Below are 27,083 nucleotides of genomic sequence, written 5' to 3' on the forward strand. Positions count from 1 at the left end.
GGCGACCGGAAGCCTGAGACAGGGGTGCCCACAAGGAGGGAGGGGGGGGGGGGGTAACGACGCAAACCGCGTCATTAAAATTTCAGGGGAGGGGGGGAGGGTGGTTAAAAGACGAGAAAAATTTATATATTATTTACATAATTAAAGCTTCTAATGTGAAAATACGTTTCTGGTGCTTTCATAATTAAAAGGGATCTTGTAAATCAAATTGGCAACCCCGCACTTTCCTCAACAAAAGCAGTTTGGCATCTGTCGGTTCAGGATGGAAATATTAACTGATATGACCAAAATTATTATTAAAAAATCAGTTTAAATTAATGCAAAATGTGATAAAATATAATACTAAAAAAGTATAATATTATAAAATCATTGAGTAAATCATTGAGAAAATAGCATAAAAAATTTCGGGGGGGGGGGGGGGCGGCATCATTAGGTTAGGGGGGAGGGGGTGATTCTTAGTGTTTGGGGGGGTTGGGCACCTCTGCCTAAGATGTCCATCAAGTTCTGTCCCTGCCCGAACACGCTCGAATATTCACCTTCGGCCAACCTCGGGATTTGTTTTTTTTTTTTTTTTTTTGCGCAGGAAAAATTGAATTCAAATATTGAAAGTGGTCGGTTATGTTAGCTACATTAAAACACTTTAAAACACCATGGACGGTTAGTTAGTTTAGTATAGCTACATTAAAATAAACAGAGAAATATAAATATATATATAAATAAACCCGAGGTTGGCCGAAGGTGAATATTCGGGCGTGTTCGGGCAGGGACAGAACTTGTACATCTTATGCCCTGTCCAAAATTGCGATGTCCGATGTCCGAATGTATTGATTTCTAAAGTCGTCACCAGAGCGCAGTAAATGTGCCAAACCAAATGTTTTTGTTTATTGTTTTGATTTTGATGCTTTGTAGTTTGAGATTGAACTTATGAAAGTTATGTAAGTTATAAGTGACTTACAACATCTTCCATTTCCTTCAATAACAAAAACAAACACCACGTTTTCAAACGGGAACCGGAAATTCAAATATCGTGAGTGTTCTGTTCTTTTTCTGAGTCCGAAGTACACAGGTTAGGACAAAAAGTTCAAATTGACGAATGTCTTCGGACCAGGTAGGTTCGGACCTTCGCCCACTTGACGCATGACGTCAGAGGGTCACGTGGACCAATCAGCGACGAGTGTCCTTCGGACGACACAGTTTAGGACATTGCTATTGTAGACGGGCCTTAGGGATATCATCATCGCCAGTAGCGGACCCAGGGCCAGAGTACACGAACTAGGCAATCGAACCCCGAGGCCTGCGAGGAGACCCAGGCCGCTGAATGCGGCCCCTTACCTCCTGTTTTTTTTTCCCCCTATACATAATAAATTTTGACGGGGATTGTGAAATAACTGACTGAAAATTCGCTGCGAAGCTTGGTGACTACAAATTGCTTGATTTCAATTTAATTTAATTTGAAGGGAAATTAATTTATTTGTACGTTAAACTCGTGTGTGGTACAGCCCTCCTTGGTTTGGCCCGGAGGGAGGGGGGATTTAATATTTAGCTGAGCAGCTGGCCTTAACTGCTCAGGTTATCTTGTTGATTTTTTTTGTCCTTGTATACCCGAAAGTACCCGAATGTAGAATTGTGTGATGGCTGGCAACGCTGCAGTGGTGGCATCTAGCGGCGCGGAAGCAATGCGCCAGAGTTCTCCACGGTGTTGTACTGGCGGTAAGAGAAAATGGCCCGTCTACAATAGCAATGTCCAAAACTGTGTCGTCCGAAGGACACTCGTCGCTGATTGGTCCACGTGACCCTCTGTCGTCATGCGTCAAGTGGGCGAAGGTCCGAAGCTACCTGGTCCGAAGACATTCGTCAATTTGCACTTTTTGTCCCAACCTGTGAACTTCGGACACAGAAAAATAACAGAACACTCACGATATTTGAAAGGTCCGGTTCCCGTTTGAAAACGTGGTGTTTGTTTTTTTGTTATTGAAGGAAATGGAAGATGTTGTAAGTCACTTATAACTTACACAACTTTCATAAGTTCAATCTCAAACTATTAAAGCATCAAAACAATAAACAAAAACATTTGGTTCGGCACATTTACTGCGCTCTGGTGACAACTTTAGAAATCAATACATTCGGACCTCGGACATCGCAATTGTGGACGGGGCAGTTTTCGGTGAGACAATGTGCCGTCACTCACGGGTTCGGGCTCTGCAGGTCCGGCGAGCCTGCCGCTGGTGGGGTCGTTCTTCTCGGTGCCGCTGAGGAGCATCCACGTGGCCATGGAGAGCCTGCGGCGGCGGCACGGGCCCGTGGTGGGCGTGATGTTCGGCCCGCGGCCCGTGGTGCTGGTGGCGGGCGCCGCCGCCGTCAGGGAGGTGCTGCGGCGCGACGAGTTCCAGGCGCGGCCCGAGCTCTTCTTCTTCAAGGCGCGCGGCTTCGGCAAGCGGCTGGGTGAGCGACGCTCCGTTAAGGGAAGCCTACGGCCGGGTTTATAGAAAACGCAAGAACGCAGAAACGCAACTACGGTAAAAGTCCAACCTTAACTCTTCTACCAGCACGTTTATAAAAAAACGCAAGACACGCAATAACGCAAGAACGCAACGCAGAAGTTGTTCAACTTTCTACTTCTTGCGTTTTCTCCTTGCGTTTCAGCCTTCTATACTGGTTGCTTTAGTATGTGGAAATTGAAACTGTCATGCAATGCATATAGAAGGCTCTGCGATTGTAATCGTTACGCTTGTGTTTCTTTATTTATGTTTTGGGCTGGCATTCTTCTAGTGAATACAGCGCAATGGAGGAAGCTGATGAATTTCTTGTTCAGCTTATCCAAAAAATTTTCCCTGCCTGTACGATAAGTACAACAAAAATTTTAAAAATAATCATGACTTATTCCTGAAATTTTATTTTTGACGTTGGCGATGGCCGGCGTCCTTGCGTTTTTTTTATAAACGACTGTGAATTTCTTGCGGTTGTCGCGTCCTGCGTTCTTGCGTTTCTGCGTTCTTGCGTTTTCTATAAACCCGGCCTAACGTAGGCAACGACCGTGCGAACACATTTTTACAGGATGGAAAAAATTTAAAAAATACTATGTATTTGCTTTTAAATCTAATACTTTAGTGATTTATATTTTAACACTGGTCCATATCATTAACAACATTTATTTCTGGTGAATATTAGTGACAGAAACTGTGTTTGAAAAAAATTGTATTTATGTAACTTAGGTTATGTTCCCATAAGTATAAAAATTTACATTATAAAATATAACATTATTTAATAAATAATTCAAATTATTGAATTGAAATAAACATTCAGCTGTTAATTGATTTTTATTATTAATTTAAATTGATCTAGATCATTTTACTAATATAAAATAATTAAATTCATACACATGTTTATATTTTTATTAAATACAGAGTATTTGATTCTTTTTTTTTTTTTTATTTACTTTATACTATACCAACTCTATTTATAATATAACTCCAGTACTTTTATTATTTTATTTCTATTAATTATTTGCATTTAGATTTTTATTACGTCAAGTATGTATAATTTCTAACAATCGTACTTAATTACACGCACCAATTTTTTTTTTAGATAGAATACTACTTATTGTAGCCAATACCATTGTACGACATTCTGAAAAGTTTTATATATTTTTTAGTTTCATGTTCCGTGGACCCCAAAACCATTGTCAACTCAAAAGTTTATATGTATGTAGTTTTATTTATTTATATATTTTTATCACTTTTTTGTGGACACCATAACTGTCACAATTTTTCACAAATAACTTCCAAACTGACACATAAAATTAAGTAAGGAAAATCTCGGTCGAGGACGTCAATGAGCAATATCCGACCAAAGGGGGTAGAAATGGGGAAGGTTTTTTGAAAAACAAAAAAAATCACTGTAACTCTCATAATATGGAAAATATCACATCTGCTTAAGTGTATTATAACTTGTAGGAGTAATATCAAAATCTTTTGTCTGAATACATTTTTGATACGACCAACCATAATTGCAAGGGGTTGAAAAAATTATAAGGTTTGAAGATAAAAAAATCATTACTCCCTTCGTAGCCACAACATCAAATCTAGGTATACAAATTGTTTGTAAATCTTATAATTTTTATCTAAAACCTTTGTATAAAACAATTAATGATAATACAAACCATTATTGCAAGGGGTTGAAAAAACCTGGGGTTGGAATGAGAAAATAAATAAAACTTCCCTATCTGGTACACTATCGAATCCATTCTTATTTTCATTTAACTGTCTAAATATTGACTAAAACTATTCTTAAAATAATTTTTTTTTTCCCAACCATTACTGCAAGTGGTAAAAATAAAGTTTTGAAAGTAAAAAAATATATATTTTTAAAAAAAAATAGATATACTATCATATCCATCATAAATTATGGTATGAATCCTAAACTTCGTCTAAAACTTTGGCTGAAACAGTTTTTTTTTTGAAACAAACTATTACCATAATAACATGGGTTGAAATTTTAAAAAATTCAAAACTTTCTTAGTACCAATTTTGACTGAATTTATTTTAAACCATCTTAATATTATCTTAAACCTTGGTGCAAAGAAAATTTTATATGACCACCTTATTAGTGCAAGGAATGAAAAAAAGTGTTCGAAAGTCAAAAAATTAAATTATTACCTACCTTAGTTCACATATAATATGAAATTTGTTCTAAGCTATTCAATGCTGTGTTGTAAACTATTAAATGCTGGATACATTAAGTTAAAAATATTTGTAATATTTTCGCTGCATGGAAAATGGGCAAATTGATCATTTTGTACTATTGGAGAACATAAATATGCTATGTACATTACGTTCTTAAAATGTTGTAGAAAGTTTCTAAAATATTTCCAGAATAAATGCCTGTAGGCTGTGCCGAAAGGGATTTTTGTTTAATTGGAATGAAATATTCATGAAAACAGCTGTAGGACTACAAAAACAGTGTTCGCAGTAATACTGGGTTCGGGTTCTTACTCGGCGGACATTTATGCTTTGTGTTGTCCCAGTACTTCCAATAGTTGAAGTTATTTGTAAAATGTTCCCTGAAGAGATTTCCATTTTCAACTGTACACATTAATACACATAATAAAACAAACAAAGTCAAATTATTAAATACTATTTAACCTTTTCCACAGTTTAAAATAATTATGCTTGAATGAAAATCAATTAAAATACAAAATTATGTGCCAATTTGCATAAGAAATAACCTACTATTTCATATGTGCAAAAATAACCATAGCCATGTGCTGTACAGAGAAACAATATCTTTCTTGTAGTATTACAAAATATTTTTTTTGGGCAACTGGTTTAAGTAATCTTTTGCAAAGGTACAAATTTTTTTTTCCTGTGCGGTCTTGTCTGCGATACCTGCCATACCGAGGCCGGACGAGTGGGTACCTTGGGACCTGCCTCAAGCCTGAGGTTTCAACCAATTACCTCCTCAAGGCCAACCACAGCAATCAGCAATGGCAGAGTCGTGGCTTCTTGCTGGTCAAGCAGGTTCTTGTGACTGCAGCGTCACTACAGTTTGTCTCAGCCCAGCTTCACTCAGCCGCTCCAGAGGACCGGGACTGACTTTTTTTTTAGGAAAGAGGGGAGTGGCTTCGTATGTCTGGAACACCTCCTCCCCAACAAAACTGGCGGAATCTAAAGAGAATAGATTTTCCCAAGTATATTTATTATCCTAAGTATTTTTTGTTATCCTAACTATTTTTATTAACCTAAGTATTTTTTTTACTATCCTAATTATTTTTTTATTATCTTAAGTATTTTTACTACCATAAGTATTTTTTTATATTCGTAAGTATTTTTTATTATTTTAAGTATTTTTTTATTATTCTATGTATTTTTGATTATTTTAAGTATTAAAAATCCCTAATTTTTTATTATTTTTAAGTAAGCAATCTGGTGGCAGGTGTGGTCTTCAGCGATGGAGACCTGTGGATGGAGCAGCGCCGCTTTGCGTTGCGACACCTGCGCGATTTCGGTTTCGGGAAGACGAGCATGGACGCGATCATGCACGAAGAAGTGATGGAGCTGTTCAAGGAACTCAGGAAGAACAGCTGTTTTCAGGTGACAGTTTATAAGAGAGTTTTTTAGAATTCTCGAAAACATCTACCCAGTTTTTATAGTCATTGTTCTTAGACCCCAAAACCATTGTCAACTCAATAGTTTATAAATTCATAAATTTTATGAAGACAATAACTGTTATAATGTTCTTAAAATATCAATGGGTAGTATTAATCAAGGTCATAAATGGGCTAAATCATGCCAAGAGGGAAGAAATGGCAAATGTGTTTTGAAAAACTGAAAAAAAACTGCCATTAAATTTTTCCATGTATAATTTATGGCATTGGTTTGGAGTTATTACACCACCTAAAAATAGTAACAATAATAAATACAATTATTGTATTTGAAAGATATTAGACCACACTAACACAATCGGAACAAGAGGTAAAAATGTAGGGGTTAAGGGGAAAAAATCGTAACTTTCGTAGTAAACGCAGTACTAAATCCATCACAGTTATGATAAATAATGTTCTAAATGCTATCTCAAAATTGGTCTCCCAACAGTTTTTTATACCATCAACCCTTACTGCAAGAACTGATGTTGCAGAACACGAAGTCCCTTTTGGTTAGACCTATTGGCATGTTCAGATTTCCAAATTTGTATTTTAATACATTCCAAAAAAGAGCCAGATTCAATTTAACAAATTGTCAGGAAAACCACTTTCAGTATCCTGTAATTCTAAAATTTACAATGTCTGATATCCCAGAAATGTTTTGGAAAAATGTATAAAATATGTAAATAAATTTTAAACTAGAATGCAGTCAAAAACCATCAGTAATAATTCGAAAGGTAACACATAAAAATTGATACCCAAACCATTAATAATATTTATAAAAACCCTTAAACTAAAACTAATTGTCAGAAATTTTGTTAAAAATGACGTTGCCCCGTTTTCTTTTTACTAAGAATAAATAAATATATACATCGATGTATTCCTGCACCTTAAGGTCAAGCCAAAATGAATTTTGTACACATTTCAGGATCTTAGTTTTGAATTATTATATGAATTTTGAATTATATGAACATGCATGAACTAAAAATTCCATGAACTATGATTATTTATTAAATATATATTGTAAAACTTATTGCACTTGCTTTGTACTGTTTTCCTGGACATGTGTTGCAGATGACCTAACAATTTTAAATCATAGATTTTTTGTCCTTTTTATGTTCTACATTGGCCTATTTGTTTCTTTCTTTTGTAAATACATTTTTTTGTATTAAAATGATCAACGCTTAGTTTGCTAAGTGATGGCATCAACAGATAAGTATGCGCTGGGGAAGGGGGGAGTATTTTTTAGACATACCAAGGGCCTTACAACACTTAATTTCGCCTCCATCTAATGTTATGTTTACTACTAAAATCTCATAATTTTCGTATGCACGAGAATACTGCGCGCCAGTTCAGAGCCTTGCGTACAGGGGCAACACTGCGCTAGAAGCACCAGCTAGTGTCACACTTATCATCCCGCCGCTCTAACACACATACACCCCTAACTAGGCAGGCATGTTGATGGTCTTAACGCCTTCCGCAGCAGACTGCTATTCTAAGGCAAAATTCCTTTGCTAGCTAGAAGTTTTATTGTTTATTTTCCTCAGGTTTATTAAACAACCCAAAAATAAACATAATAAAATTGTTTGCATGAGATCCCTTTGTAACATGTCAAAGGAATAATGGGATAATTTTTTTGCAGGATTACGCAAGCTAACTGTATTTCACTCACCAGTTTTTTTTTTTTTTTTTTAACAACCACAACCCGAAAGTTTCCGAAGTTTACCAAAGTAAAAGGTTAGGTTAGGTTACCATTATTTAAATTAATCTATGACCATAAAATATATAAATCCTTGAAATATAGTTTTTTTTTTCCAAGCGATCGCAAACATTGAAGCTAACAATTAAGGTATTTTTTTTGGGAGAAATATTTTCTTTGTTTCAGTAAAATAAAATGGGTATCATGATTTCTTTGTCATAATAACATTTGGTTGTAAGCTTATATAGCTCTGTTTTCAATTTAGTAATTTTAACAAACATTATATGGTTCAGGTAATTCATGTTCTATAGTGCATCTCATCCTTAGTTTAAAGAGTGTTGACGTCGTACCGACCGGAAGCCATTAAGCCCGGACTCGACCCACCAGTATCGGCTCCCGCTGGTGGAACGCACCCCTCGCAAACTCAACCCGAGTCAAACGCGGAGTTGATACGCAAGTACTCCCAGTGTATAAGTTTGTCACGGAATTGCACCTGATGCAAACCGATAATAATTCACGGAGTAAGCTTATCAAGCCATCCCCTTGAAGCGACCCGCCGCCTCGTATGTCGCTACGTCACAGCCTTCTCACCCCTCTCTCCTCTCTCCTCCTTTCCCTGTGAGTTTGTTTCCCCCCTCCTTCTTTCAGCTTCCCCACCGAAGCTCTCCGACCGCAGTGCGCTCTATGCGAGGCTTTATAAGCAGCCGTCGGCTGTGCCTCGGCCTCTTTAGCTTAGCATACTTTGAGCTGTGATAAGCATGTGATCAGTTAGTTTGTTAGGCAGTGACGGCGCCGAGGGAGAGACTGCTGTGGTTTATTTTCATCGAAATGTTTTTTTGCTCGCACGAGATGGTCCTGCGGTAAAGTAGCTACAGTTTTCTCCGAGGATCCCAGCGTTTAAAGTAACGTAATTGTTTGCCATCATGCAGGTTTGTCTTTGTATGGCTGCTGGGACCTCGTTGGTTCACCTATTCAAGGTACTTGCCCCTCTTTTAATGCCGCGGTTTGCATTGCCGTCCGTTAATGCCTATTGTCTCCTGATGTCGTTGTCCCTTATTTTTTAAGCACAATAAGTGCCTGTGTCACGAGTTGCCTGCCTGAGTGACTTTGCTATGCTTTTGTCTTTCCTATTTGTTTCTCGCCACGTCTAGGGTAAGTGCTCCCTCGGACCGTGCACTTGTTACGTATGGAGAGCTCGTGGTTCGTAGGAACCTGTAAACGGCCATGCCGGCCTTGATATCTAATCTACATGTTACGATTCTTTTATTCTTTTTAAATATTTTCTTTTCTAACTTGCTTGTTGTAGCTCCGCGCGGAGCACATTGGTTCTCTATGTAATATTTTGTTAGATCCTCGTATAATTTCTAAAGTAAACCTAAATTCCTGTATCATGTATGCGTGCTTCCTATGCACGTAGCTTGTATCATTTTAGAGGTAGTATTCGCTGGTGTGCTATGGAATGCTTCATTATTGGGCAACGCACACGTTCTTTGTATCTATTAAAAAAACATGTTATTTAACATATTCATCGTAAATTGTTGCGTAAAATGTATGACCGTATAGGCTGATGAGAATTGAGGTTGCATCACGAATTTGTCACATACTTAATGAACTTTGGCTGCGGCCTTATTGGAGCATATGTTGGTGAAGAAATCATCTGAACTTAATTATTGTCCTCTTTTGTGTCCTTGTGGAACAGCGTAATCTCATGTTGTATTTTGTATGTAATTTGTGAATGTTCATGAAAAAATTTATTAAAAGAACGCAATTCAATTAAACGTATTATTCTTATTCTTCCTATTTATATTAATCTTATATATTGTTTTTACAAGACACGCTCTGCTAGGTACCCTTAATAGAAAGGGTGAAATTATACAGTCCAATACTGATGTTTCGAAATTGTAGGGACCTGTCGAGCGCCGTGTGTAGCTTGGTGTGAATAGTTTGGTGTTCTGTAACTAGTTTGTTCACACCACGCTGCACCCTTAAATTAACACGTGATAATAAATGTGCGTTGTAGAGCATGAGTGTTAGCCCCCTCCGGACACAGTGTTTAATGAACGCCCTTAATTCTCATCGCGGCCTAGAGCCTTAATTTAAGTAAGAAACAAGGTGCTGAAGCAATATCCAGAACAAACCCACAAATATAATCATAACCAGTGGTTTTTACCAACTAGTCAGTAGTCTTTAAGTTGACTCATCTTTTTAAATAATATTTGTTCAATTTCTGTAACTAAAGCTTTAATCAATATTTCATTATACATTTAATGTCAGCATTAATATTCAAACAAGGGTCATGTACAATTAACAAGTAATTTTTCAATTAAAAACCGAATAACGGCAATTTATCTTCTTCACTCGTGGTTTGGCGCGCTGCGGAACTGTCCCCCCCCCCCCCCCCTGGCACGACAGCCCCCTCTGGCAGTTCAGATCAGCTCGCGGCCCGGGGTGGATGTGTTCGTGTGTTTGTTCCGTGGGGAAACTTCAATTTAGTAACTCACCGATTCCCCCCTCTAACGGACTGCCTTAGGGAGAGACAATCATAATTAATCAAGAGTAGTGTCGTGTAATATCGTGTATCAATTATGTCCAAATTACCAACCAAGAGTAGTGTCGTGCAATATCATGTACCCAAATATGTCCGTTAATAAATACGTGTACCACACGTTTTCAGTTCCAGTGCGTGTATTACATCTTTGTATTACACCAGCCACCTTATGCTGAACAGGGAGTGTCACCATTGTCTACTAGCAGTTAATACCACCCTTAAGATACAGCCACCGAGTCTAGGGAAGAACGCTGGGCCTGATCGACCCACCCCATTGGTTAGACGTACGAGCTAACCTGGCGCCCTCCCGGAAAAACACACCATAAAACAACACCAGCCCCTTAGACTCGCCGCGGGACTCGAACCCGAGACCCCGGCCGACGGCAGTGTGTATGGGGTGAAGCTGGCACAGACTATGGAATAGGCAGCCTCTTTTACAAGGTGCCTGTCTGTACCAGTCCACATAATGTGTTCTCAAAACTAGTGTTATTAGAAGGTTATGAATATAGTGTGATGTGTAACATGTGAGGTATGCAGTATTAATTACAATACCACATAATGAATGTATGCAAATCTAGAATATCAAAATAACATTTGAATCATAATAAATATAGCAAGGAATGAAGTAAATATGAAAAATCATAAATATTTTTATTATTTAATTGGAAACAACACCTTTACTTTGACTGTTCAAGAAGGACACAAACATATATTGTTTCATACAATATTAAGCTTTACCAGTCAAAATATGTTAATATTAACCTTTGAAAATTACTGTTATGCAAAATATACGAGTTATATGAGCTACCTTCGAATAAATAGCAATAGGTACTTCACAATTAATGGATTAGTTTCTGAGTTATGTGCATTAACACTCGGAACATTCAGCACACTAACGTGCTGTAGGACTCTCAGGATTCAGTTAGTAGAGCTATAGGTCTTCATCTGTTGGACCACTAGGCAGACAGCACAGCATCCAGGAACATTGGCTATAGAAAATGTAGAATAAGCTAAGGCTATGCAGGCATAAAGAACTCAGCGACAAGAGCTGAAAACTGCTAAGAACTGGGACAATCTCACCAAAGAAGATCATCTCGAACCAAGATGTAGGGCGGCATCGGCGACTCAGCAGAATCTTCCAGATTAGAGGATCGTTAATGCCAGAAGCAGAAGATCTCTATGTATTCAGTGTATTATACCCTATGTCTGTAGCCAAAAAAATGACAGACGTCCTAAATTTTATGTAAACGACAACTGCTTAATTTGCGGTCATCACAAGATCTTCTTGACTCCTGTGTGGGGTCTCATGAGAATCGGGACTGCCCCTCACACAGGAGACATATTGCCTGATGTCCCGCTGAAACACGACTTTCCTCCATGCTTCCTTATACCACATTATTGCTAGAAAGAGAAACCAAAATATAAACAGTGCTCTGAGTAATATTGGATGCAATAATTCCTACCTCGCTAACTGTATTCAGGTGTAAATTCAAGAAGTGTGTGCCTAGTGCAGACTTAACACATAAAGGAATGATCAAATTATAAAAATAAATATAATGAACAAACTAGGAGAAGTTAAAACTGCAAATAAGGATTAATTAATACTCGTTATGATGGGTAACTCTCTATAACACTATTATAGCTTTAGTATGAAACATTACAATAATTACAATTGATATTTAAAAACAAACATCTGCAAAATAACCATAATAAACATGTAAACATTCTCAATGGTTACAAGTGCATTTAAGAGGGCATTTACTTTCTCTTTCCAATGCATGATTTCTACCATTAGCGCTTTCCATGTTTCTGCATGCTCTGTTGTCGGATATACACCGTAGAACAAAAAGGTTTTAGAATAAATTTGTAACGTAGAGAAAATTTTTTTTACATGTATCTGAATACTTTTTTTTTGGAATGAGAATTAAATGTACTTACATTTTACTGTTGTATTCTATAAAAAACATCTTATATTCTTTTTTCATTATTATTTCTAAGAGTTGTAATTGAAAGATGCTATCTTGGTTTCAGCTATTTTTGTCATCCGTTTTTATATCATTTAATATTAAAAAATTAGCTCTATTGAGCATAGCACATAATTTCATGAAATGCCTTGTTAATAAAAGTAACCGACTGCTATAAATAGTTTCTCCTGTGAAATATAGTTGTTTTTTAGAATCAAACTATGTTTTGTCAGGATGACTACAACTGTAATAATATTGTCAATAGACAATAAGCTTATGGCGTAAGAAAAATCAACAAAGAGCACAATTTAAAATCTATTAAAACTTATTAAAATTAAAGATGGTATACAAAATAGTGTTCTTATTTTTAACAATATAGGTAGTATCAGTCTGGCAACAGTGGTCGCCATAAACTCTGTACTGCAATCTAAGCGTGAGACAGGCTATATACTTGTTACAGGTGTCGGGTGTTTTCAACAAGTGCATGGTGAACGTTCTGTGGACTGTCATGGCTGGACGTCGCTTCTCGTACCAAGACGAGAAGTTCTTGGAGATACTGCGCTTTGTGTACAAGTCGTTCCGTGCGAACATACCTGGCGGGCTCTTGGTCAACGTGATGCCATTTCTCAGGTTCATCATCCCCAAGTTCTCGGGCTATGAGGAGAGCATGGAGTACGTAACAGGACTTCAGAACATTTTAAGGGTACTTATATTTCTCTCCATACGTTCATCCTTTTCACAACAACTTGGTAACATTAAATATTGTCTAGTTTTAGACAGCCTACACTATTTTGACCTCATCGTACATTATGCAATTGCTTAATATGCTTGGTTACTAGAAACCTTGAAATTTTGCATTAGTTATTTTGCCACAGTATAGATTGCAAAGGAATGCACACTTAAATGAACACCGACGTTGGATGATGTTTATAATAATTTCTGTCTGTCTGTATGTCTGTGCAAAATGATTTGACTAAAACACTACTGACACTAATGATTTAAAATAGATTCAATGTTTAGATAGTAACTTCAGAACCCATGTATTATTTATTTTATTGTGATATCTGAAACTGTTATGAAAATATGACAGATGTATAAAAAATTTGATTTCCATAAAGTTTGAAAATGCATAGTTATGTATATAGTATAAGTGATTTAAATTAATAATACTTAAGAATATATATATATATTTATATATATTTCAAAGAAAAATTTTAATGCAAGTACAACTTAGAGTTCATTTAAATAAACAAGCATCCATCTCTTCTATCTAAATAATCGGTGTTAATTATTCTGTCCTCGCAAATGTTTCTGTGTTATGTTGTCATAGTCTTACGAATGTTATTATAACACTTTATTTGGATATTATGAGGTGGATTCTCATAATTTGTTGGATTTGTTTTGTAGCATAAATATCAAGTTTTTATTGTAGGACACAATAAAGGAACACAGAGAAACATTTGACGGACAAGAGCCAAGGGATTTCATCGACGTTTACTTGCAAGAAATAGAGAAGCAGAAACATTCTGCTGACACAACATTCACAGGTTAGCTAAGACACTAATATTGATTGGCATGATTATTATAACTGGCTTAGTTTTCTTTATTTTTTCTTTAGTACCTAACATTTCTAGGGAAATGACTACCTACATTTTATTTTACTTTGATATGTAATTAACTTGTAAGCCTAATTAACTTTTTTTTTATGTTTTAAAATTATTTTGGACGTAAGTTAACATAATTAAATTATGGAACGTTCTACTTTAGGTATTTAATCAATTTTTTGGTAACCTTTTCTTTTAACCATTACTAGATGTTTAACTTTTTTGTATACTTTTTAATCTTAAAAATTTCATGATCTTCTAGTTTTAGGCAGATTTCAAAGAATTGTAGCCGTTACCATGGTGCAACTACTGGAAAATGTTTATATGAATTTACATTCGATGGTCCATAGACTCCAAAATCATCGTAAACTCAAATTTTTTTTATTTATATATCACATTTAGTGGACACGATAACTGTTGCAATTTTTCTGAAATCACTTCCTAACTGATACATAAAATCTAGTTGTAGAAAATCTCAGTCGAGTTCGTTAATGGACACTATCCGACCAAAGGGGTATAACTGGGGAAGGTTTTTCATCAAAACAGAAAAATCGTTCTAACTTCCGTAATATGGAAAAAAAAAATCTGTTTATAGCTCATAGGAGTAATGTCAAAATCTTTTGTCTGAGTAAATTTTTGATATGATCAAATATAACTGCAAGGGTATGAAAAATCAAGGGCTGGCGGACAAAAAATCATAGCTCTGATTGTAGGCATAACATCTTATTTATACAAATGTATTAATCTTATAATTTTTATCTTAACCAAACTTTTGTCTGAAACAATTTTTATAAGATGAACCATTGTTACAGGTGGTGAAAAAATAAAGGGGTAGAATTTTAAAAAAAATTCATAATTTACTTACCATTATCACTGTTAAATACATTCTGTTTTACTGTAAAACCTCAAAATATTATTTCCAACTTTTGTCTAAAATAATTTTTTATTCAACCAACCATTACTTCAAGGGGTAGAATAAATAAGGATAGGAGGACAAAAAATTAATAACTCCCTTCGAAGGCACAACATTGAATTCGTGCAGATTGTGTATTAATCTTATAATTTTTATCCAAAACTTTTGTCTGAAACAATGTTTGATAATACAAACCATTTCTTAAAGGAGTGGAAATAACAAGGGTAGAAAAACAAAATTTCATTACTTTTTTTTAAAATACATTTACATACTTTCATTTCCATTATAATTTGTTGTAAAATGCCTAAACTTTATCTAAAACACCTTTGGCTGAAATAATTTTTGATGAAACAAACTATTACCTTAAAAACAGGGGTTGAAATTAAAAAAATTAAACTTTTTTAGTTTCAAATTTGTTGGAATTTATTAATAACTATCTTAAAATTACCTTAAACCTTTGTCCAAAAAATTTTATACGACCACGTATTAGTGCAACGGATGAAAGAAAAGCATATTATGAAATTTGTTAAGACATTCAATGCTAGATGCATTAGGTTAAAAAAATTCAAAATATTTTCGCTGCATGGAATATGAGAAATGTTAAATCAACTTTTTTTAATATTGACGAACATATAGGATGTTACGTCGGCTATATTAGGTTCTTAAAATGTTTCAGGAGTTTATAGAAGTTTCCAAAATATTTCCAAAGAAATAGGTACTTCGAAATCTACCTACGCCTGTAGGCTGTGCCGAAAGGGATTTTTTTTATTTAAGAGATAGTTTTGTAAAATATTTTTCTTCTAAAATTTTTGTTTTTTTCACATAAATTAAAATAAATTCTTAAAATAACTTTGAATACTTGTTTATAAATGTTTTGTCAATTTAAAATGTTTTTATTATTGGTTTTTGAGAAAATTTAAGACCAATTTATATTTCCACCCACAGGGGGTGTGAATTGAGCCATTGGGAAATAAATATTGGGGGGCGAGGGGATGCGAGAAAATTACAATCACTTAGGGGGTAGTAAAAAATGAACAAATGCAAAATCAAAAAAAACATTTATGGCTTGATATTAAATTTATACTACAGTGCAATATTTTGCTTATCATTTTAGTGTTATATTGCATTCAAAACACGATTTTGATAAAATAATTTTCGAAAACTTTCTCGGCTAGGATCCCCAGACCACATGGTTAGACACTATCAAATTCAAAGTCCTAGTTAAGAATATGTTTGTTGTTTTAGGTGGGGGGGGGGGGGGGGGGGGGGAAAGACGGATGTGCCATTATAATGTTATAATGTTGTTCACTTCTTCTCGTAGTTGAGGACCATTATGTGGGGGAGATAGAGGCAACTCCATTCTTATCAACTTGTGAGAAGTTAGAAAAAAGCCAAATTGCATCTCTGTTCACACAAGACTTTGCTACACAGTTGAAAAATTCACCTTTAAATTACAAAGAATACTGGTTGAAAGTTTTCCAGGGATTTTTATTAATTTGCTGATTTCTTCATAATTCACGGATACAGATGAACTCACAAGGACCATCTTGGAGTATAAACAGAAACGTCCAAAATTTCTTTGTTAAGGCTACGACGAAAGCACTTCTCTGTCTTCAAGTGGCTGTTTATTATGTATAAAACAGAACATGTAACTTGGAAGTCAAGATCTGGCGTAGTTTCGGCGAAAATTCATTTACCTATACGGAACTTTGAAGAATTATTCTTTCATCTTAGGAGTTTTCTTTGTTGAAAATGAAGTAAATATGCAGTGATTTTTAACAGTGTAGCATTCAAGTACACAGGCTGTTAAAAACTTGGCTTTTTGCACAAACACACTGCAAAAAAAATTGCAGTAAATCTGTGGACTTTTCATAGAAGGATTTCACCTTAAATAAACAAAGTGTTCTTCGTTATTTCAGAGAGCTGAATATTCGCAAAACCTTTGTCATGTTTTGACTTTCGAGTTCTGTGCTTAGGGTAAACACACACTTGGAAGAAATAAAAGCAATTTTGCAGGAGTCTTAACAAATTTTGAATGTTTTGTTAATATACCAAGATTCTTCTTGTGGATTCATTCAAATTATGTGAAATTAGTACCCTTAAATTTAAGAAGCTAACTGTAACTTTTCGAAGATGCTTGGATAATTAAAATAATAATTAAATTTGAGGAGAAATTTTTTAACAGTGTGAATGTGGTATTTTCGTTTTATTTTTTCTTTGCATTTTTAAAGAACAAAGAATTTTTTTTCACCAAACATGTTCTTGACCCAACCTGCAGCAAGGTGTTGAACTGTAACGTCTCGAAAGACGTCTTGCGATGGTTTGTGATTGAAATCCCTCAGACGAATCCCTGATCGTGCTGTGCATCGACCTCTTCATCGCCGGCTCGGACACCGTCAGCAACTCCCTCGAGTTCTGCCTGATGTACATGGTGCTGTACCCGGAGGTCCAGAGAGCCGTGCAAGAGGAGCTGGACGCTGTCATCGGGAGGAATCACAAACCGTCCATAGCCGACATGTCGAGGCAAGGTTTCACCAGTCATGCTCTTTGTTATACGTATTTTTTCAGTTTATATGTTGAAAATAGACACGTACAAAATTCTCATTTTTTTTGTTTAGCGACATTATGCGGAAAAAAGTGTTCTGTGTTTTTACAAGAGATTCCTTTGGATACCAGTTGTCAAGAAATAGTTTGTAATACACCAAGAAAGATAATGAAATTTTGTACAACACATGGCTATTGGTTCATTTTGCATACATGAAATACGTTTTTCGAGATAATTCTGAGTATTACTTTAAAAAAATTGGCAAATAATTTTATATTTTCATTGATGTCTCATTCAAGCATCATTTTTTAAACCATGGAAAAGCAAATCAAATATTAAATAATTATGCTTTATTTTGTTTTATCATGCTTATTAATGTGCACAGTTAACACTGGAAAGCTATTCAGGGAACGGTTTACAAAAAAAAACTTAACTATTGGAGGTACTGGGACAACACAAAGCTTTAATGCCTGGATAAGAATCTGAATCCAGTATTACTGTGAACACTATTATGGAGTGATACAGTTGTTAAGCAAATGTACAATTTTACCCAAAAAAATTTCTCAGGTTCAGGATCTAGGTTGTCTGTTTTTAAATTTTTACATGTTAATAAAATATTTGCTAATTTGTATTTTTATGTTTTGGTTTTCGTAACCAAAAAAATTAAGGAGTTTCCTAAGGTTTTATTAGACTAAAAGTGGTTTTTGATAATGGTCTTATAGAATTTTAGGTTAACCTAGTTGTTTCACAATTAATAATCATATTTGGTTTATAAAATCATTATTTTTTTTTACATAAAAGTCCATCTAATGCAATACACAACAATTGGCTTTATTTAAAGTGGTAGTTATAAGTAGCACAAATACGCAAATAGGAATGTACAATTAGTACCTTCAAAGAATCAAATGTTACATTGAAACAGACACAGGCACACAAAAATTAACATAAATGTTGGTTTTTAAGCATAAACGTTTACCGAGGCTTCAGATTCCTTTCACATTTAAGGCACTACACTTTGTTTAATAGTTATGCATCCTAATGTATTATTTTAAATACGTCAGATAGGCATGTGCAAAACACAACGATCTTTTGACGAGCGTGATTTAAAAAAAAAAAGAATTCCAACCTTACGTTGTAACCTTTTTTGATTCGCACCTTTATTGAAAAACATTTGCAAAATGGTTTCCTTGACGCTAAAATGTACGAGTCAAAATAATCATATTAACAAGGTAAAATTACAGTTTATTCACATAGTTATATGGTTATAAAATATTCACATGGTTATAGAATGACATTCTGATGTTGTTGCAGTGGAATCGTTAGTGTGCAATGAGTCTAGTGACAGCCCCCTGGTCGTGCCCGCAGGCTGCCGTACTTCGAGGCGGTGATCGCCGAGGTGTCCCGCATCAATGTGGTGGTCCCTGTACCTCCACCTCACCGCTGCACCCGGCAGGCCACCATCAACGGATACGTCATCCCGCAGGCAAGCGTTCATTCTCCTCCGCAACAAACAAGTCGTAACCTACCACAAACTTCCCCGCCAGGGGCGGCTTCAGGACCTCGCGTCGCCCATTTTCCTTTTTTTTTTTTTTTTGTTTTCTATGTTTGTCTAGCTAGATTTTTGTGAAAAATTATTGACATTAAATGTAAAAAATTAAGTATTAAATTGTCATTACAATGCTGGTAGATACATATCGATTTCCATTCAGTTTCCATTAATTCGTATAATGAAGTGATTTCACAGATTTTTACTCATTAATAATTGATCATGAAAGAATATCAAAATTTCTTAAGAAAATTCAATTTTGAAATTTAAGTTCTAGGTTGGTTTAAAAACGTTGTTTTAAAGAGTTTTTTTTTTTTTTTTTTTTTTAATTTTCTGGGGGAGGCCCCCTCTAACCCTCCTCCTATTATATGGGGGACTATTCCACACCCCCAGGCCCCCCAATAAAGCCCCTCTCCAAAATACGTATTAAGGTACCACAGAAGTAAGTGGCCTAAGGTCCTGCAAAGTGTGGGGTCGTCACTGTTTCCCACTGCCATCCTCCACGTGGGGTCGACAGAGAGAGAAGGCATATAAATTGTCGCATGGTTAGGGCCTGATTCGTACGCTTTCGTGCCAGAGTCACCAACTACTACTTTTTGACTTACGAGGTGAGGATTATGGTGTGCCCGAAGTTACAACAGCCATCTTTAAGGGCGATTAATCGATTATAAACTGAATATGGCTGCAACAAGGTACACCCGCCATTTCCAGGGATGTGGTCTCGACTCAGAGATGTCAAGAAGTAGTTGCGTTGTAAGGTTCTTCAAATATTACTTCATTAAAAACCGAGAAGACATAACACGTTCTAGTCCCCTTAAAAGTGATAAATTAATTAATAAGTTAATGAATCAACAAAAATTTTGTGGTTGAACGTCTCGAAAACCTAGAGGTCATTAAAGGCGATGAGGGGGTGGGATGAATAGGTGTTCGCTAAGATCCCCAGTTAATGATATAAGCCTCCCCCCAACCCCCACCAAGTTCCATCGCTGCTATACACTTAACGTCTTTGATAAAGGGGTGACCATGCATGAATTACAACATAGTCAGTGTGAAGCCACTTTTATAACCACCGCTTTTATATCCATGTGCACCAGGAGAGTACACAGAATTTATGTGGGAGGGAGGTTAGAACCTCTTAGTCCACTGTTTGCTTTCCATTTCTTACACTTTTTTTTTGTGGGAATGATACATTTTTTTATGATTTCAGGTATGGTGAAAATGGTGGGGAGGGGAGGTTACTCCTCTGAGGAACACCTAATTTTAACTAATAATTAATTGTATTATGTAGGAGGGGTATGGGTTAGGGAGGGGCCTAGGTTCCATCTCAGGCCAAAGCCTATACACCTAGTCATGCTGGGATTAGTCATTAAGTTTTAAAGGACTGTATTTTATGGAAGTTACTCACCATTAGGCATGGTCAAGACCAGGGACCTACGCAGGAGTGGGGAGGGAAATGCAGTAAATTTACGGACCACTATAAGATTATAGGGTCACCGCTTATAAGTCCCATAGAGGCGTGTTACCGACGTGAAGACTGTGCATCATTTCTGTTCCTGGCACATGGAGGAAAAGAGGCTCATGATGAGCGAGCTAGTGTTGCCCTTAGGCCAGGTTTATAAACTAGGCAAGGGTCGCAACTACACAACACGCAACTAACACAAGTAAGTCATGGTCGCTTATAAAGTACGAAGGTCGCAATACATCTCTAACCCTACAACTTGATGAAAAACACTAGAAAACTAATTTATTCCCCTTGGGTTTCTGTTTACAATGCAGATTTATCATGAAAATGTCGATAATTTGATTCAAGATGATTATGTATTTTCTTTCACTGTGCAAAAATTGAACAAGTGAAAACATGATGTTTAAAATAAACATCAAGATCATTGAGTTCTATGAAAATGATGTTTGAGTCCTTGAATTTTTTTCATAACACATCACTTGTAAAAGTTCAAATATAGAAGGTGAAAGGAAACACTAGACGAAATGCACAAATTATAAATTAAGGTTATGCTTGCATTGTGGTTTTGCGCAGTGTGTAGGTTACGAATGGGTATCTGTAAACATTGTTATTGAACTTCTTGTGTTTTTCGTTTCATGCATTCTTGCGTGTCACACGTAGTTTATAAACCCGGCCGTAACGACCTCGCGCTTTGAGAGTACAAGCGCCCAGCTAGGCTCTGTCTCACTCGCCATTTTTATTCTTTTATTGTTTTTGTTTTTTCTTCATTTCTTCTTTTTAAGGGCTTTTTCTACCAATTTAACTCAATACTTTCCTTGCATTTTTTATTCTGATGCAAAAAGAAAATTCAACACATATTTATTTATAATAATATCATGGGTGTAAAAAGTTGCTGAAGTGAAGATAATTATGAAAATTTGTGCGTTTTTTTACGTACCTGATATCACTCTAAGTGAATACCAGTTGAAAATATTTGTGGCAGAAAAACAAATGTAAGGGTGATTGCAAATGGCTTTTTTTTATATATAAAACAGGGGCTTGAAACCAAAAAATAAACAAATATGAAAAACCTTTCGGCTGTGAAGTTATTAAATCACTTAAGAAACGCCTTTATATTAATAACAAAACTTAGAAACAATACATATTCAAATTTTAAACTAATTTTAACTTATTTAAACATTGTACTTATTATGCAAATTAAAAAAATTATTATATATATTTTGTTATAAGGCTTGGTTATTATAGAGACTTTTCTTATGTGATTTGAATAATTTTACAGCAATATTTTTTTATATTTGTTAGTTTTATTTGTTACTAGCCCTTATTTTATGAAAACCAATTTACTTTATTTTTTAGTTGTACCTCTTTAGGTGCGTTATGAAAAAATGATGAAAGTGAATCTTTTTTTCGATGTGCACACAACATTGAACAAAAATTTAAATGAAAATAAGGATTCACACAAATAAAATTATATGATTCAAAAGCTTATATATATGTTAGTGACTTTTTTTGAACTATTCACTCCATTGACTATTCATTTACATTCAGGCCTTTGTAATAAATATATCTGCCCTACAAAACCAACCACAACTTAATTCTGTCAAGTTGTTCGGATTATATCATTCACTTGTGCACGATGTGACCTTCCCCATCCTCTTAAAGGGGTGATTCCCATTTCAGGTCAAGATTTTATATTTGCAGTAATTACAGATAAACTTATAGTCTTTATCAATTGTTTAACTTTCACGAACTGAAAAATATATACAGTGCATACTTTTTGCATAATTAGCTGCCAAAGTTACATTTTTAACGTTTTTGGGTTGTACAAATAAGGATAATTTAATTTATTGTAGAACTGAAAATTTTTAGGTTTAACTGCAAAGCCAATGGCTACTTTAAGAAAAGGTTTGAATTTCTTTCAGAAGATATTAATTAATTTTACCTGGCATTTCAAAATTCTCAAATTTGATACGATTTTGACAGCCAAGAAACATGAAATGAGTTTTTGTGATAGAAATGTAAACCATATCATGAAGTAGCCAGTGGCATTGCAGTTAAACCTAAAAAGCTTCAGTTCTGCAATAAATTAAATCCTCCTTATTTGTACAACCCAAAAACGTTAAAAAATGTAACTTTGGCAGCTAATTATGCAAAAAGTATGCGCTGAATATATTTTTCATTTCGTGAAAGTTAAACAAGTGAAAAAGTCTATAAGTTTATCTGTAATTACTGCAAATATAAAATCATGACCTGAAATGGGAGGCACCCCCTTAAGTGAAAGATGACGGGCTTGTCAACGAGGGGGGCTCTGTGTCGGTTCCAGGACACCACCATGTTCATCAACCTGTGGGCGGTGATGCACGACGAGGAGCACTGGGGGGACCCGGGCCGGTTCCGGCCGGAGCGGTTCCTGGACGCGGAGGGCCGCTTCGCGCGCGACCCCTGGCTCAGCGTGTTCGGGCTGGGCAAGCGCGCCTGCCTGGGCGAGTCGCTGGCGCGCGCCTCGCTGTGCGTGTTCTTCGCCAGCCTGCTGCAGGGGTTCTCGCTGCGGCTGCCCGAGGGGGACCCCCCGCCCAGCACCAGGTCGCGGCCGGGGCTCACGGCCACGCCGCAGCCCTTCCGCGTCGAGCTGACCCCGCGGTGAGCGCGGGCACTCGCCGTTTCAGCGGCCCAACTTCAACAACAAAAATACACCCTTGTAAACATTGCATACTTTTCACAAATTTAACTAGCAAGATTGAATTTTATAACATTATTGTACAGTTTAGATAAGGAAAACAAAATAAAATTAAAAAAAAAAAAATACTGAAAATTATTATGTTTGAAGACAATGGTGGTGGCTACCGTGCGGTATGTTTTAAAATTCCTTCAGAAAAAGTGTATTTGATTTTGTTCAACTATGTAAAATCAATAAAATTCTGATTCTTTTAAAAATAAATCAAACCTAAAATTTTCCCATTTTTATATTCCATTTTATTTTCTTTACCCATGCTTTACAAATACGCTAAAAATTCAACTTTGCCAGCTAATCATGCAAAAGTGTATGTGATGTAGGTATATAAATTCTTTCATTTTGTGAAAGTTCAGCCACTCAAAAAGTCGGCAAGTTTAAGAGTGTGGAACGTAAATATAAAATAATAACATGGAACGGGACATACACCCTTAAATTTACGAAGGACGCTGCTAACAAAATATCAGTTACTTCGAACATGCGTCCACAAGAATAATCAAAACATTTGACAGCTGACAAAGATGATTGTGAAAACACACTTATTTCATCCGCAAATATGTTTACCCTATTCATACCAAAATATAGAACTCGGAAGTATAAAAGTGAAGACACAGTTATATGAAATCACGAAGAACTCTTAGTTAATTTAAGGTGGATTCTGTGCCATTGCACAATTTGGTAATGTGCATACTTACTTTGTCCATCTATTTTATAGTTATGGTTTTTACTTTATTTTGTATAGCAAACTGGGAGCCATAATTTTCTTTATTATTCTTGAATTTGTAAATTATTTTGTAACCAACATTTTTGTGTGTTAAAATTCCTTTATTAGTTTTACAACAAAATGGTTTTACTTTTGTCCATAATTTTTAATTGGGAAACTGCACCATAGTGTAACTCTTTTTGTTTTACATGTGCAGTATTTCATGTCTAAATTCTATGGTCTTCTTCAGTTACACAAAATAATATTTTTTTTTTTTTTAAGCATGTCTGCCATAATGTAACTGTTCTAAGCTCCGGCCGTTTCTTAATCTGTTGACATCAATGTCTTAATTTCTTCTCCATACACCGCAAGTGGTGAGTAAATTTGCATATTCCTTCGAGAATATGTGGAAATTATATTTCGTTCAGTTATCTTATTTTGTCATATATTTATGTACAGTGTGTGTGCGGAAGACGTGGGTGGCCATGGGCAAGATTACTTCGTGACACATAACTTCTTCGTCACCTGAGTCAGGGTGCTCCTCAGTGCCTGCTGCAGCTCGTCTAATCAGGAAAGATAGTCTTCTTTGTTACTTTCTGCATGCAGAAGAGCAACCATGAGCCACCACATACCTAAAGAGAAAATTTAACCTAGGATTTTCGGCATTGTTTTGGATTTTTTTTTTTTGGACTCAGCCTATGCTATACATAAACTACCATCAAAATCAATGTGTTTAAGTTAAGTATCTAAAGGGGCTCCTTACCTTAACATTTATTTTTACTGTTAGTATGACCATACTCACCATTTGATGTTAACCTTGTTATTGTTGTTATTTAAATTAAACCAAAATAAAAAAAAGGAAAATATAAGGAACAGATAAACAATATCGTTGTTTTTATTTAACTAAAACCACTGACTATATTAATTTTATGACCAATTAATATCTAACTATTTTATCCACCATGTTTATCCTGTGTAATATGGCCTCCCGAGTCAGCTCAAGGTTCTCATAATTTTACTACACGCCTAATGGGGCACCATTGAGTCCGTTCCCCATGCTTTCACTGTTGACTTCTGTGCCTCCCTGGTGTTTTGGCCAGGTAGAAGGAACAGAGGGCGGCAGAATTCTTCGTTGAAAAGTCCGTAAATTTACTGCAATTTATAACCGTGCGCAGTCTACCCTTCGTTTACAAATACCACGAACGACTGCACTTTTGTACTGCACCTCTGTTAACGAGACTTCAAGCAGTTGCCAAGTGTAAATGTGAATAAAAGTGAATTGACGAGCCCTTTAAAGCTGCTGTCATCCTGGTTCTCGTGTTCGAGACCGGCCGTGTATCCCAGCGGGAAATTGGGTCTTATTGAAATTACGTTCCGGGAGGGCGCCAGGTTAGCTCAGCGGCTAACCAATGTGGGTCGTGTGGGTGCGTTGCCCCTGCGTGTAGGGTTACCAGACACTGATAACAAAAAAGGAGGACATTCATCTCGCAAAAGGAGGACATTTCACTAAAAAGGAGGACAATATATATTTTTTAAAAGCCATGAATTAATTACAATGGAGTACGATATTTTACAATGTTTTGGCATTTAATACAGTTTCAGTATAAAGAATCAAACAAACTACGCATATACAGCATATTAAAAACACGTGCTTCTGCATGTGCTGCTACCTGTCAAGCTGTTATATAACTACTTACTAGTGGGGTGACTCTGCGGACAGTGCATTAGCGCGCACCGCGAGCTTTACTCAGAGTATAACTGCAGGAATTATCTCACTTCATAAAAAAGCCGGACATTTTGGAGAATTAAGGTAAATCCGGCCGGACGCAAAAAAATACATAAAAAGGAGGACATGTCCTCCTTTTGCCGGACGTCTGGTAACCCTACCTGCGTGGCCCACTAGGATCGTCGGCGGAGTTCGTGGATGGAGGGGGCCCTAGCTAGTGTAGGGATGCTGAATTCAGGGTGGCCACGAAAACGGGAAAAACCGGGAATATGTCGGGAATTTGAAAGGGCCCGGGTAAAACTGGGAAACTGTCTGGAATTTTATTTCTTTCCTGGGCAAATGCTGCGGTGTAAATGCGCACAACTTATATAAGACGTACATCGCGGTGTCTGATAATCACGCGGCAAATCTGTACAGTGTCATGTTGGCAGCGACTGTAGTGTTCCCAGGCGTGTCATGTTTCTTCTTTCCTCATAGACGCAATACGTCACTAAGCGGCGGAGGGGGAGGGGGAAAATGAACCGCACTACGGCGTGCAACACGGGGTGTTGTTCTAATTTGTTCTGTTCAGTACAAGTCTTCGAGCGGTTTTAGGCCCGTTCCACAATGACACGGAAACAGAGACGGAACACGGAAACGGAGACGGATTTCACGGAACAGAGCTTCTACAATAGCACGCAAACGGAGACGGACCCGTACGGACCTTCTCAGCAGTGCTGAAGTCTTCCGTTCGTTACTCCGTTAGACCAATAGGAGCACGTTATTTATTCACTGCAGTTGTCAAGCTACAGTTGCGCGTTCATGTTAATTAAGATATAAGTTTTGACTAATGTTGGTTTCCGTATTTCTCGACTACCTTTTTTTATGCGTGAACAACAAAACAAGATTTCTTTGAAATTTGAATTGTGCACGTGGGTTTCATCATGACGAATTTTGATTAACTTTTCATTTTCATAGTTAAAGATATACCTTCTATATATGACAAGATGGTGAAGGACTACTTTACCACCGCCACAACGCAAAAAAAAAAATAACAAATCGACTTACTACATTACCAAGTTAACAACCATACATTTCGATTTAACAGGTAGTTCACTTGACACTCGTAGTTTTCAGTTACATCACGCTCGCTCTTTCTTATTGGCCAAGATTTCTTACGGGTCCGTGTATTGTAGAACGAGAAAAATACGGACGGAACGAAACAATACTCCGTTTTCGTCTCCGTTTCCGTCTGTTCCGTTTCCGTGTGATTGTGGAACAGGCCTTAGTCTTACGCTGTGCAGTTTGTTAGGAAGCTATTGCGGCAATGTCTACTAGGTATTCCTGTCGTTATGAGTCTTGAGGTTCCATGGGCTACTGAGGATGCGAAAGACAGAACTTGTGCGAGATGCAAGATATGCAATAAAAGTTTCAAGATCGATACGATGGGTAGGGGAGCATTTACAAGCCATGCCAAATCTAAGAATTACAATAGAATTATAAATAACCAATCAAGAAACCTGC

The 27,083-nt window shown here is 36.3% G+C and overlaps 1 protein-coding gene across 2 annotated transcripts in view; it reads left to right on the forward strand.

Moving 5' to 3' along the window:
* Window positions 1-26,618, forward strand: part of LOC134528134 (methyl farnesoate epoxidase-like) — a 42,943-nt gene extending 16,325 nt beyond the window's left edge. For both annotated transcript variants that reach the window (XM_063361449.1, XM_063361450.1), the window contains exons 3-9: window positions 2,206-2,442; window positions 5,932-6,089; window positions 12,811-13,053; window positions 13,783-13,897; window positions 17,210-17,390; window positions 18,778-18,895; window positions 22,744-26,618. In XM_063361449.1, the coding sequence (XP_063217519.1) occupies window positions 2,206-2,442; window positions 5,932-6,089; window positions 12,811-13,053; window positions 13,783-13,897; window positions 17,210-17,390; window positions 18,778-18,895; window positions 22,744-23,064 (1,373 nt within the window). In that variant the 3' untranslated portion in view covers window positions 23,065-26,618. The remainder of the gene's footprint in view (window positions 1-2,205; window positions 2,443-5,931; window positions 6,090-12,810; window positions 13,054-13,782; window positions 13,898-17,209; window positions 17,391-18,777; window positions 18,896-22,743) is intronic.
* The last annotated feature ends 465 nt before the right edge of the window (window positions 26,619-27,083 follow it).

Source organism: Bacillus rossius, chromosome 1, assembly GCF_032445375.1.
Source record: "Bacillus rossius redtenbacheri isolate Brsri chromosome 1, Brsri_v3, whole genome shotgun sequence".
NCBI classification, from domain to species: Eukaryota; Metazoa; Arthropoda; class Insecta; order Phasmatodea; family Bacillidae; genus Bacillus; species Bacillus rossius.